Here is a 13325-nt window from a genome sequence, read left to right as displayed (position 1 = left end):
GTACATCCACTAGTTCTATAATGGGAAAAATAAATTTTATTTGAAGCATAGAGGTGAGCACTTTTTAATTTTTCTCTTTGAATCCATTGAGAGTCTGGTTTCCACATAAAAAATAAGCAGTGCTTTCAATAATGAACATTTAAACATATAACATGCCTCAATTTTTCAATGTTACCATGTTTATGGACATTAAACATTTTGTAGTAGATTCATTGTTCAAACTTTAATCCTGTTCTGCATTACAAAACATCAATAGTAAAAATAACGTTTTTCTTCTCTCTCGTATGTTCCATGAGTTGGCACTTCTGTTCATTCTCACATGTGGAAGCTAGTAAAACACACCTGATATCTATTCGGTGACAAGGACAGCAACAAGAGCTGAGGTTGTTTCCAGAAATGTTGTGTGGCATTGATTTCATTCCTAGAATAAAACAGTCCAGTTTCAACTATCCTTTCAAAAACTTGAGCACAGCTGATCTCTATCTAGTATTTAATTTCCTGTTTACCTATTGTATTCTTCCCTGGGATAATAGCAATTCAGCTTTTCTTTTCTTTTTTTTTTTTCTTTTTATTACTCAATGAATTTGTTACATTTATAATTGTACAGTGATTATCACAATCCAGTTTTATAGGATTTCCATCCCATACCCCCAGCACATCCCCCCACCCCCAGAACTGTCTCCTTTGGAAACCATAAGTATTTCAAAGTCTGTGAGTCAGTATCTGTTCTGAAAAGAAGTTCAGTCTGTCCTTTTTTCAGATTCCACATGTCAGTGAAAGCATATGATGTTGGTGTCTCATCATATGGCTGACTTCACTTAGCATGATAATTTCTAGGTCCATCCATGTTGCTAAAAAAATGCCAGTATTTCTTCCTTTCAATGTATGAGTAATACTCCATTGTGTATATGTACCACATCTTCTTGATCCACTCCTCTGTCAATGGACATTTAGGTTGTTTCCACGTCTTGGCTATTGAAAATAGCGCTGTAATGAACATTGGAGTACATGTGTCTTTGCGAGTCATGGTTTTCTCTGGATAGATGCCCAGGAGTGGGATTGCTGAGTCAAATGGCAGTTCTATGTTTAGTTACCATACTGTTTCCCACAGTGGTTGCACTATTTTACAGTCCCACCAACAGTGTAACAGGGTTCCTTTTTCTCCACACCCTCTCCAGAACTTACTGTTCGTAGACTTTTTGATGATGGCTATTCTGGCTGGTTTTAAGGTGGTACCTCATAGTGGTTTTGATTTGCATTTCTCTAATAATGAGTGACGTTAAACATCTTTTCATGTGTTCTGTAGCCATCTGTATGTCTTCTTTGGAGAACTGTCTGTTAGGATCTTCTGCCCATTATTTGATGGGGTTGTTTGTTTTTTTGCTATGGAGCTGCAGGAGATGTTTACAAATTTTGGAGATCAATCCCTTGTCAGTTGGTTCATTTGCAAATATCTTCTCCCATTCTGTGGGTTGTCTTTTCATTTTGTTTAGGGTTTCCATTGCTGTGCAGAAACTTTTAAGTTTAATTAAGTCCCATTTGTTTATTTTTGCTTTTACTGTCATTCCTCTAAGAGGTGGATCCGAGAAGATGTTGCTGTCGTTTATGTCAGAGAGTGTTTGGCCTATGTTTTCCTCTAAGGGTCATATAGTATCTGGTCTTATACTTAGTCTTTAATCCATTTGGAGTTTATTTTTGCGTGTGGTGTTAGGGAGTGTTCTAATTTCATTCTTTTCCATGTGACTGTCCAGTTTTCCCAGCACCACTTATTGAACAGGCTGTCTTTTCTCCATTGTATATTCTTGCCTCCTTTGTCATAGATGAGTTGGCTGTAGGTGCGTGGGTTGAATTCTGGGCTTTCTATCCTGTTCCACTGATCTCTATTTCTGTCTTTGTGCCAGTACCATACAATTTTGATGACTGTTGCTTTGTAGTATAGTCTGAAGTCCAGGAGGCTGATTCCTCCAGCTCCACTTTTCTTTCTCAGGATGGTTTTGGTTCTTCTGGGTCTTTTTTGCTTCCAAACACACTTTAAAATATTTTGTTCAAGTTCTGTGAAAAATGTCCTTGGTAATTTGATAGGGATTGCATTGAATCTGTAGATTGCCTTGGGTAGTATAGTCATTTTGATAATATTGACTCTTCCAGTCCAGGAGCATGATATATCTTTCCATCTATTTGTGTCATCTTTGATTTCTTTCATCATGTCTTATAGTTTTCAGAGTACAGGTCTTCTGGCTCTTTAGGTAGGTTTACTCCTAGGTATTTTATTGTTTTGGATGCAATGGTAAACGGGATTACTTCCCTAATTTGTCTTTCTGCTCTTTCATTGCTAGTGTATAGAAATGCCGTTGATTTCTGTGTATTCGTTTTGCCAAATTCATGGGTGAGCTGTAACAGTTTTCTGGTAGAGTCTTTAGGGTTCTCTAGGTATAGTATCATGTCATCTGGCAATAGTGGTAGTTTTACTTCTTCCTTTCCAATTTGGATTCCTTTTATCTCTTTTATTTCTCTGATTGCTGTGGCTAGGACTTCCAAAACTATGTTGAAGAGTAGTGGTGAGAGCAGACATCCTTGTCGTGTTCCTGATCTCAGGGGGAATTCTTTCAGCTTTTCACCATTGAGAATGCTGTTAGCTGTGGGTTTGTCATCTATGGCCTTTATTATGTTGAGGTAGGTTCCCGCTCTGCCCACTTTCTGAAGGGTTTTTATCAGAAATGGGTGTTGGGTTTTGTCAAAGGCTTTTTCCGTGTCTTTTGAGAGGATCATATGGTTTTTATTCTTTATTTTGTTCATGTGGTGTATCACACTGATGGATTTGTGGATATTGAAGAACCCATGCATCCCTGGGATAAATCCCACTTGATCATGATGTATAATCCTTTTAATGTCTTGTTGGATGTGGTTTGCTAGTATTTTGTTGAGGATTTTTGCATTGATGTTCATTAGTGAAATAGGCCTGTGGTTTTCTTTTTTGGTGGTATCTTTGTCTGGTTTTGGTATCAGGGTGATGGTGGCCTCATAGAATGAGTTTAGGAGTATCCCTTCCTCTGCAATTTTTTGGAATAATTTCAGAAGGATAGGTATTAGCTCATCTCTGAATGTTTGGTAGAATTGTCCTGTGAAGCTGTCTGATCCTGGACTTTTGTTTGTTGGAAGTTTTAAATCACAGTTTCAATTTCAGTTCTTGTGTTGGGTCCAGTCATCTTTTCTATTTCATCTTGGTTTAGTCTTGGAAGATTGTACTTTTCTAAGAATTTGTCCATTTCTTCTAGGTTTTCCGTTTTATTGGTGTATAGTTGCATGTAGTAGTCTCTTATGGTCCTTTGTATTTCTGTGATGTCTGTTGTTACTTTTTCATTTCTCATTTTATTGATTTGAGTCCTCTCTCTTTTTTTCTTGATAAGTCTGGTTAAGGGTGTATCAATTTTGTTGATCTTTTCAAAGAACCAGATTTTCATTTTGTTAATCTTTCCTATGGTTATGTTTGTTTCTATTTCATTGATTTCTGCTCTGATCTTTATAATTTCTTTCCTTCTACTAACTTTAGGTCTTGTCTGTTCTTCTCTCTCAAGCTGCTTTAGATGTAAAGTTAGCTTGTTTATTTGAGCTTTTTCTTGTTTGCTGAGGTAGGCTTGTATTGCTATAAACTTTCCTCTTGGAACAGCTTTTGCCACATCCCATAGGTTTTGGAGTGTCATATCTTTGTTGTCCTTTGCTTTTAGGTATTTTTTTAAATGTCCTCTTTGATTCCTTCAGTGATCCATTGGTTGTTTAGTATCATTTAGTAGCATTGCTGTTTAGCCACAGCAATGCAGGATCTGAGCCGATTCTGCGACCTACACCACAGCTCACAGCAATGCTGGATCATTAAGCCACTGAGCAAGGCAGGGATTGAACCTGCAACTTCATGGTTCCTATTCAGATTTGTTAACCACTGAGCCACAACGGGAACTCCAGGAACTCCTACTATGAAATAGTTTTATGACATTTCTCCTCAGAAGATTATAGTCGATGTAATAAATTGCTACTTTGCTTTAAACTTTCTATAGGTCATAGTGTTCATGAGTTTAGTCATTCTAACATATGCAGATTCATTAGGTTTTTGCTTTATTTCTGAAATGAAAATATCAGAATAAAGAAAGTAGAATTTTTTGGAAACAAATTTAAATTCCAGGTCAGCATTACTAAGCTGAATCAGGTACACAAAAAAATGATTTTTCTAGATTGTGCATCTTAGTAAAGAGACACTAGAGAAGAGGTTTTTTTTCCCCTCATCATCAATTCAGTGCTCTGTTGCCCCTTCCACTACACACTGATCCAACAAGTGAAGCTGTCTTTGCTTATATTCCCCCCAAGGGTACTTTCTTTTATTCTAAATTGAAAGTGATCATTTGGAGATATGGTGAGATTAGAACAAGTAAACCAAAATAGGAAGGCCCGATTGATAAAAGTCAAATGGAAGCAATAAACAAAGATGGTTCAACAATTAATAAATGTTTATTTTGGAAAAGTGATAGGTGATTAAAACAAACAGTGTAACTTACTAATGAAAGCCAGTGGGTTTACTGCCAAAATTTCGTTGCACTTAAAATATTTATTGAAAACCATTGAGAGTGGAAAAAGTGAATTTGATTCCACAGAATGATATGTGAAAAAAATATTCTTAGTGGCTTTATTCAAATAACACAAATTGGAAACAACCCACAGATCTTTTAATAGGAGAATGGATAAATACATAATTATTTATTCACATCACATAATACTACACAGCAGTAAAAAGCCAATCTGTATGGATGAATCTTAAAAACAGTATGCTTATTGAAAGAAGGTAACTGCAAAGAATACATCCTATGTAATTCTGCCTATATGAATATAGATTACAGGCCTTTTGTAACAGACAAAACTATAGTTGATGATGGAAGTCAGAATAAAGGTTATATTGGGAGGGGTATATTCTTGGAAGGGGCACATGGGAACTTTATGTGGCATCAGAAATGTTCTATAACTTGAATTTGATGGTGGTTACATAGGCATATACATCTGTAAAAGAATTATCAAGTTGTACACTTAAGATTAGTGTAGTTTAGGAGTTTTCCTGTCGTGGCTCAGGGAAATGAATCCGACTAGGAACCATGAGGTTGCAGGTTTGATCCCTTGCCTTGCTCAGTGGGTTAAGGATCCGGCGTTGCCATGAGCTGTGGTGTAGGTCGCAGATGCGGCTTGGATCTGGCATTGCTGTGGCTGTGACGTAGGCCAGGAGCAACAACTCCGATTAGACCTCTAGCCTGAGAACCTCCATATGCCACAGGTGCGGCCCTAAAAAGACAAAAAAAAAAAAAAAAAAAAAAAAAAAAAGATTAGTGAGGTTTATGTGCTGTATATATGTTAACCCTCACTAAATAATGAATGTGATTACTATTATGATCAGTATATTATATTTTGAAGGTAATGCGACTTAGTTTGTTGAAACAAACCCAAATCATAAGACCATCCTAAGGTTAAGGTATAACAGAATAAAGTCATGGTAATTTATTTTCCAAGATTTGTATTTTATATTTTACTAAGTGAATGTATTATCCAGCTCCCTCTAACTTGATAGCTGTTTAACAAGGGTAGTATTTCATATATGTTTTTCTTCCTACTAAAATTAAGAAATAATTATACTAAAATCTCAGTTCAGAGAAAAACATGACTCATTTTAAGGAACAATGGCTCCATTTTACAATAATTTTTTTCCAGGTGGTTTGGGGACGTTCCACGCCTTTATAAATACAGCTGTACATGTAGTCATGTATTGCTACTATGGACTGTGTGCATTGGGACCAGCCTACCAGAAATACTTGTGGTGGAAAAAATATCTGACGACATTACAGCTTGTGAGTAATTAATTTTCTTTCTTTCTTTCTTCCTTTTTTTTTTTTTTTTTTTTTTTTTTTTGTCTTTTTGCCATTTCTTGGGCCTCTCTCGCGGCATAAGGAGGTTCCCAGGCTAGGGGTTAAATTGGAGCTGTAGCCACTGGCCTACGCCAGAGCCATAGCAACATGGGATCCAAGCTGCATCTACAACCTACACCACAGCTCACGGCAACGCCAGATCCTTAACCCACTGAGCAAGGGCAGGGATCGAACCCGCAACTTCATGGTTGCTAGTCGGATTTGTTAACCACTGAGCCATGATGGGAACTCCAGTAATTAATTTTCTTTAAAACCAGATGTGAAACTAAACTGGAGTCCCTTGTTTTCCTTATGAATAAGGATACTAACTAAAGAACTAAGTTTACAAAACTTAGGGATATAAATTGTCTGGCCACATATGGTGTCCCATCATTATCCTTTCTGTGGTATATGAACCTTTATCAGGAACTTTATGGAAAACAAAGCATATTTGGTAGCCAAGGGGCTCAGACAATTAACCAGCATGTGTATCTTTATATCATCTTTTCACTATTTTATGCATTTATGTAAATAATTATATTTATGATCAAGATAATCTCAAAATTATGTGAACCTTGATAGGCATAATATTAAATTAAAAGTTAGAAACTCCCTATTGTAGATCTGAATCACTTTGAGGGAATTAAGAGCCTTCCCATGTGCGTCCCTATCTAGTCCTTACATTGGTAAGTCTGTTTGTCCTCCAACTAGTAAAAGTAATGTGAGAACTAAAGGTGTAGAGTGGTGATATAATATACATAATGATAAAAGTGACAACACCCTCAATAACCAACCATAAGGAAAAGGGTGAAGTAAATTATTTTAATTCCTTCTTGGGAATATTACCAAGTCATGAAAATTATTAACAATTCCTTTCTTTTTAAGCATTTTTTTATGATTGTAAAGTAGTACATGTTGATTGAAAAGAAATGAGAATATCTAATTAAGCAAGAAGAAAGAAAAAGAAACATAATTCCACCCCCCAGGGATAATCAGAGCTGATATTTTATATTATTCTCATCTAGCTTTTCTCAAAAAAAATTCCATCCTATATATGTATATGTCTTTTGCCTGATTTATAGTATACTACATATAGATTTTTGTATTAGGCTTTTTAAAATTATTTCAAATGTGTTGAAATACACAAACACACCTGTATAGAATGTTGAAAACATTGCTTAGGCTTTTTAATGTTTCATTTCCTTGTCTGCAAAATGAGAGGCATAATTGTAGCTACTGGACAAGAATGTCATAAGTGTTCCTTAAGATAATGCAAGAAAAGATCATCATGATACTAACAGGTACTATGTGACAATCTGAACTAGGGTTATAACAAGATGGATTGTGTGTAATTGTTATTTATGTGTATACTTTTACTTTTACAGAATTTCCACAGTACTTATGTTGCCTTTTAGTCATAGGGAGCAAAAAAATACCCCAAAAATCTGGACTTTGGCCCAGAATGGGTCCCTCTTAAGATTTTGTAGAACATTCTTCTGGAACACAGAGCCCTTGGGCATTGCCAGGAGGGTCACCAGTACTCTCTCACTCTTGAAGATTCTCTGCTGCAGTTGACAGATAGGATATATTTTTATCTATGACACTGGAGGACAGGTGCAGATATGGGGACTCAGCGAGGCTCTCGCTGCTACAATATTAGTAGGGCCCTAATTAGAATGTTTTTATTTCCTCCCAATTAAAATATATGGCCTGGAGTTCCTGTCGTGGCGCAGTGGTTAATGAATCCGACTAGGAACCATGAGGTTGCGGGTTCGATCCCTGCCCTTGCTCAGTGGGTTAAGGATCCGGCGTTGCCGTGAGCTGTGGTGTGGATTGCAGACGCAGCTCAGATCCCGCGTTGCTGTGGCTCTGGTGTAGGCTGGTGGCTACAGCTCCAATTCGACCCCTAGCCTGGGAACCTCCATGTGCCGTGGGAGCGGCCCAAGAAATCTCAAAAAGACAAAAAAAAAAAAAAAAAAATATATATATATATATATATATATATATATGGCCTAACAACAGGACAGAATGTTTGAAATCAAAACTGTCCTAGAAAATTAAGCCATAAGGTGATGGTCCTGTGTACGTTTCGTTAGTCGAGTACTCAAGTCAGAGGCTAATGGTTCTCAGGGTGTGAAAGGGCTGCCGAACTGCACCGCTCTGGGGACATGTACATGACACCCCTGGCGTTGTGCCCTTTGGCGGGACTGAATAGTTGTTCCAAATTCCTATCTGCATTTTGACATTGTTCTACCAACTGTAAGTGCCACAGAGGCTAGATTGAAAGATAAAATTCCCTGTCCAGCAGTAGCCTAGATGAGACTGGAGAGTGTTTAAACATAAGCAGGCAGAGAACGCATTAAATAATTGCTCCATTGTGACACTTTACAGCTGAACAATACTTTTCATTCTTCCATCTGTTAGGTCCAGTTTGTTATTGTCACCATCCACATAGGTCAGTTCTTTTTCATGGAGGATTGCAAGTACCAGTATCCAGTCTTTCTGTACATCATTATGAGTTATGGGTGCATCTTTCTTCTGCTCTTCCTTCATTTTTGGTACTGTGCTTACACCAAAGGTCAGAGGCTACCCAAAGCTGTGAAAAATGGAATCGGCAAAAACAAAGACCACTGAAACTCAAGCACAACATAAGTCTATGAATAAGACTGATATCTTGTCTTCCTTGACAATCAAGAGATATTTCCATGTTCAGTGCATTTTGCATATTTTTCAAAACCAAGAGCTTGTATTTTTATGATAAGTTATTGGGATTTCTGATATTTGAGAGCCCAAAGCTCCTAGAAAACACAGTCTTCTGATAATTAGGGCCTAAAGCAGCCAGTTTTTCAGCTGCTTTTAAACCTAATCTAAAGGTTTTGTTGAATGAATTTTTTTTTAGAATGAAAAAAGGATGTGAAACAGTACAGTAATCTTCAAAGAAGTCCGGTATAGATGAAAAATATCATTAGATATTTTGAGCACGGACAGAGATCCATGCCGTACAGTAGATTCCTTCTGCCATGTCTGGAAACCTCTAACTGTGGGATCTGGCTTTGTTGCTCATTGACTATATTCAGAAGACATTATATTTATTCCAAAGTTAAATTCCCATTCTAAAAAGCTAACATGGGTAAGCGTTAAGTGAATTTTTGATCAGTTATCATTTAAAATCACTAACAATAATTTTTGATGGATCTCTTGAGTAGTTGGCACCAGCTTTGCTTGTAAGACTTTCTCACAACACTTTCATTGTGTGAACTGTTTAAAAGTAGCAATGCTTTAGGTTAGTACATTGATGCACTTGAAACTAAATATTTTGGAAACAAGGTGATTTGTTCTGAGGGCTTAATGAACACTTTACTATTATTCCTTTGCAATGAACTTCGTGTAGTTCGGGAAAGAGGTGAATTTGTCAGTGGAAAACATATTCCAATCCTACTGCACAGGAAACTATATCTGGTCACTTGTGATGGAGTATAATGTGAGAAAAAGAATGTATATATGACTGGGTCACTTTGCTGTACAGCAGAAATTGACAGAACAATGTAAATCAACTATAATTGAAAAAATAAAAACCTAGGGGGAGAAAACAATATTCCATAGTTCAGTGGGAAAAAATCTGTTGTTTGTAGTATTGTAATGTCACTTTCTCATATTGTCATGGTTTAAAGGATTATCTTGGTTAAATATATTTTTGTTATTTGTATAAATATTCATACATTAGCACACATTAAATGATTTTATTCCACCATTATATACAGTTTCCCAGAGATGGGTTAAGAGTGGCTTGTGAACCAACTGGAGGCAAGTAGTGGCCCAGAGACTGTCTAGGGAAGATTTGGTGATGTGGGTCTCTCCCATAAAGAGCAAGCAAGAGAAACTGCACAATAGTTAGTGTTATAAATTCACTACATGGAAAAATATGTTCCAGAATTATGAATTAATTAAAATTCCAGATTTTTTTGAACTTATGAACTATGTAATAGAAGGACTGAAATTCATTTTGCATAGCTTTTGTTTCTTTGAAAATGCTCTTCTCATATTTTCTTATTGGAGAATTCAACTAGTTTTGTCCAAGAAACAGCAATATTTGGACCTTTCTGAATTTTTCCTTAGTGCTTTTTTCTTGTTATATTTATCCTTGATTTTGAAGGATTGCTTATGCTTGTATGACATTAAGCAATTAGTACCCCAGTAGCTGTATAACACACAGTTATACTTATTGTACAGCAAAAAAACCTGAGTGTTTACTACCTACACTCCTAGCATTAGGTGTCTCCTTCCTAATCCATTCATCTGTACCATGGCCTTTTCTCCTCACACTCACTGCATTCATAAAATTATTTGCCTTTAAGTGACCTTTAGTGATTTCACTTGCAAATGGTATGAGAAGATGAGAGTTGATAAATGGGGAGAATTTCATTTTTAAAAAATAAATAATGGGAGTTCCCATCATGGATCAGCAGTTAACGAACCTGACTAGTATCCATGAGGACATGGGTTCAATCCCTGGCCTTGCTTAGCAGGTTAAGGATCTGGTGGTGCTGTGGCTGTGGTGTAGGCTGGCCTGTGAACCTCCATATACCACAGGTGTGGTCCTAAAAAGACAAAAAAAAGAAGAAGAAAGAAATAATAAAGAACAGGGGAGCAAAGCTGAAAGAAACATAGCTCTAAATTATTTCTCTGCGAGAGTGTCAGGATTCCCTACATGTTTTCCTGTTTTGACTCTTCAAGTCGAGCCTGTGCTAAAATGAGGAGGTATGGTAGATGCTATTACACCTATGCACAATTCCCAAAGACCCCAGTAGGGCAAAGAACAAAAGGAAGCAAAAATTAAAGAGGATAAAACAGGAGAATTTGATTTCTTCTTTGGCATACTTTGGCCTGCACTGTACAACCTTTCCTCGCCTCCCTGTGGTCTTTAAAGTGTTGACATTCCTATGAACTAACAACAATATTGCGATGGAACCACATTCCACACTATATGAATAGGAGTAGAGAGCTAAAATATTCATGAAGAGAAGGCGCAGCTGGCAGAAGTAACCTCCACATAAATATCAGTATAGCAGAATGGGTACCATTGGACGTGGGACTGGATGGGCCTTGTTTTATTAAAGGGCTGGGTGGGTCACAGAGAGTTTTTTTTGGTTTCATCCCACTTTTCAGGACTTCATTGCCTTTGGGTTTGCTTACCTAATAAATAAAAAGCCCAGCTACAAAATCTGATTTAGGATATAAAGCTCTATGAATCCTTTAGAATCTGTCTATATTATAAGCAAATACAAATGTAAGATTTTAAATATCTGTAGAACATTGACATTTTAGTCTTGATTGAGTAGAATTCATAACTGAGCATACTACATTGTGACATAAATTATAAGGTTACATTTTTTCAATTATCCCTTATTTCTGTCAAATTTTTAAAGATTGTGGAAAACTTCATGGATATTGTCAAAGCTTGGGTTTGGTTTTTGTCTGTGTATTACAATAAATTTGTGGTATTACATGTATGTGTGTGTGTGTGTCTTTCATTTTGGAATTTAACTGCATATGCTTGCATGGATAGGTGGTTTTTAATCTGAATATTCATTTAGCCAAAGCATTGTACATTTGTTGTACATTTGCCCTGTTCAGCGCCCTGTACTAGACATTAGAGTGGTACAAAATACAAAGATGCAGGAAGTTTCCATGTGGCACAGTGGGTTAAGGATCTGGCATTGCTGCAGCTGTGGCTTGGGTTTGATCCTTGGCCCGGGAACTTCCACACATGCCACAGTTGTGGCCAACAAACAAACAAACAAACCCCCAAATCCAAAGATGCTACCACACAGTGGGGACTCTAGTCCTAGAGCTTGCAGGCTGGCAGAAGAGATTATGTCATAGGGCAGTATATGATTGGTGTCAGATGAGTGAAAGTCCTGGCAATAAGCCTCTGTGGAGGCATTTAAATTTGAGTCCTGTGTTGGAGATAGCAGAATGGGTGTTGTGTGTTAGTGGGCAAGTTGTTCTAAGTGAAAAGAAATAACAAATTAAGACCCAGGGGAAGGAAAGTATTAGGAAATTGTAGGGAATGGCCATCAGCCCAAATTAGAGTGGGGCATCCTGTAGGTGATAGAGATGAGGCCAGGAGAGAGGAGGGCTCTGACATTGGAGACAGGCTGCTGCAGCCTTGATGCCCCAGGAAAATGGGACCATTCAAAATTTGCAGGAGAGGAGAGGTATGGCCAAATTGGTACCTCAGGAAGAGTTACCCAGTGGGGTGAAGTGGCATCATGAGACACTAAAGCCAGAGATAAATGTGTTGGTTAGGGTGAGGTAAAGAGAGCCAGCTTGTGTGACTGGGAAGAAAGAGGCTGATGTGAGAGAGCTTCTGATGAGAAAGTGTAAGCTAGCAACTGCAGAGAAGCAGCAGTGGGGTGTAGAAAAGAGGCTGAATCTGAAGCTTTGAGGCATGGACATTAGATGCCAGATATCCTTGGAAAGCCAGTTGATCTCAGATTGTTTTTTCTTCTATAAAATGAGACTAATAATACAAGTTCTCCTTGCTGGAATTGTTGTTTGGCTTAAATGAGATAAGGTATTTAAAAGCTTTTTAAAAATATGAAATAAACACAGAAAATACAGACACCAGGAGTTCCCGCTGTGGCACAGCAGGTTAAGGATCCAGCATTGTTGCAGCTGTGACATAGGTCTCAGCTGCTATTCAGCTTTGATCCCTGTCCTGGGGAATTTCCATATGCTGCAGGTGTGGCCAAAAAAAAAAAAAAAATGCAGACATCAGATTTGAGTGAGGAAGAAAAAAATGTGCCCGAGAGAGAGAAAGGATACTGGCACTTCCACTCCAGGTGGAGTGAGATATGTGTTTATTAGGAAGGGATGGGGGAGGAGTTCCCCTTGTGGCTCAGCAGAAATGATTCTGACTAGTGTCCCTGAGGACACAGGTTTAATCCCTGGCCTCACTCAGCGGGTTAAGGATCCGGCATTGCTGTGACCTGTGGTATAGGCCGGCAGCTGTAGCTCTGATTGGACCCCTAGCCCGGGAACTTCTGTATGCCACGAGTGCCTCCCTAAAAAGACAAAAATCAATCAATATTAGGAAGGGGAAACATTACTCTAGACATTTCCAACAGATGCCATTACAATGGAACAAGCTCACAACACACCCTGTTATGCCAGGCTGCCCCAGAGAGAGGACCAGAGGGCTCTCACTTCTATGTTGCTAGCTGGGTGTGGTCATGGCTTTGACTGACAGCTGGCCTCAGGTCAGGCTGAACATGCACATATAACTCAACAATCCTTACAACCTGCAACACCCTTATCATCTAAAAAAGCATTTTGAAAACATTGTTGTACCTTGTGTATATTCTAGGGTCCATAGAATTCAGTTAA

At 37.8% G+C, this 13325-nt stretch overlaps 1 protein-coding gene across 2 annotated transcripts in view; it reads left to right on the top strand.

Annotated features, from left to right (window-relative positions):
* The window catches only part of ELOVL7 (ELOVL fatty acid elongase 7), a 92152-nt gene extending 80706 nt beyond the window's left edge, over window positions 1–11446 (top strand). For both annotated transcript variants that reach the window (XM_021077108.1, XM_021077109.1), the window contains exons 7-8: window positions 5743–5879; window positions 8361–11446. In XM_021077108.1, coding sequence (XP_020932767.1) covers window positions 5743–5879; window positions 8361–8570 — 347 coding nt within the window. In that variant the 3' untranslated portion in view covers window positions 8571–11446. The remainder of the gene's footprint in view (window positions 1–5742; window positions 5880–8360) is intronic.

This window comes from Sus scrofa, chromosome 16, assembly GCF_000003025.6.
Source record: "Sus scrofa isolate TJ Tabasco breed Duroc chromosome 16, Sscrofa11.1, whole genome shotgun sequence".
In the NCBI taxonomy this organism is placed as follows: domain Eukaryota; kingdom Metazoa; phylum Chordata; class Mammalia; order Artiodactyla; family Suidae; genus Sus; species Sus scrofa.
Note: the sequence above shows the minus strand (reverse complement) of the source record. Positions and strands in the feature narration are given on the sequence as shown.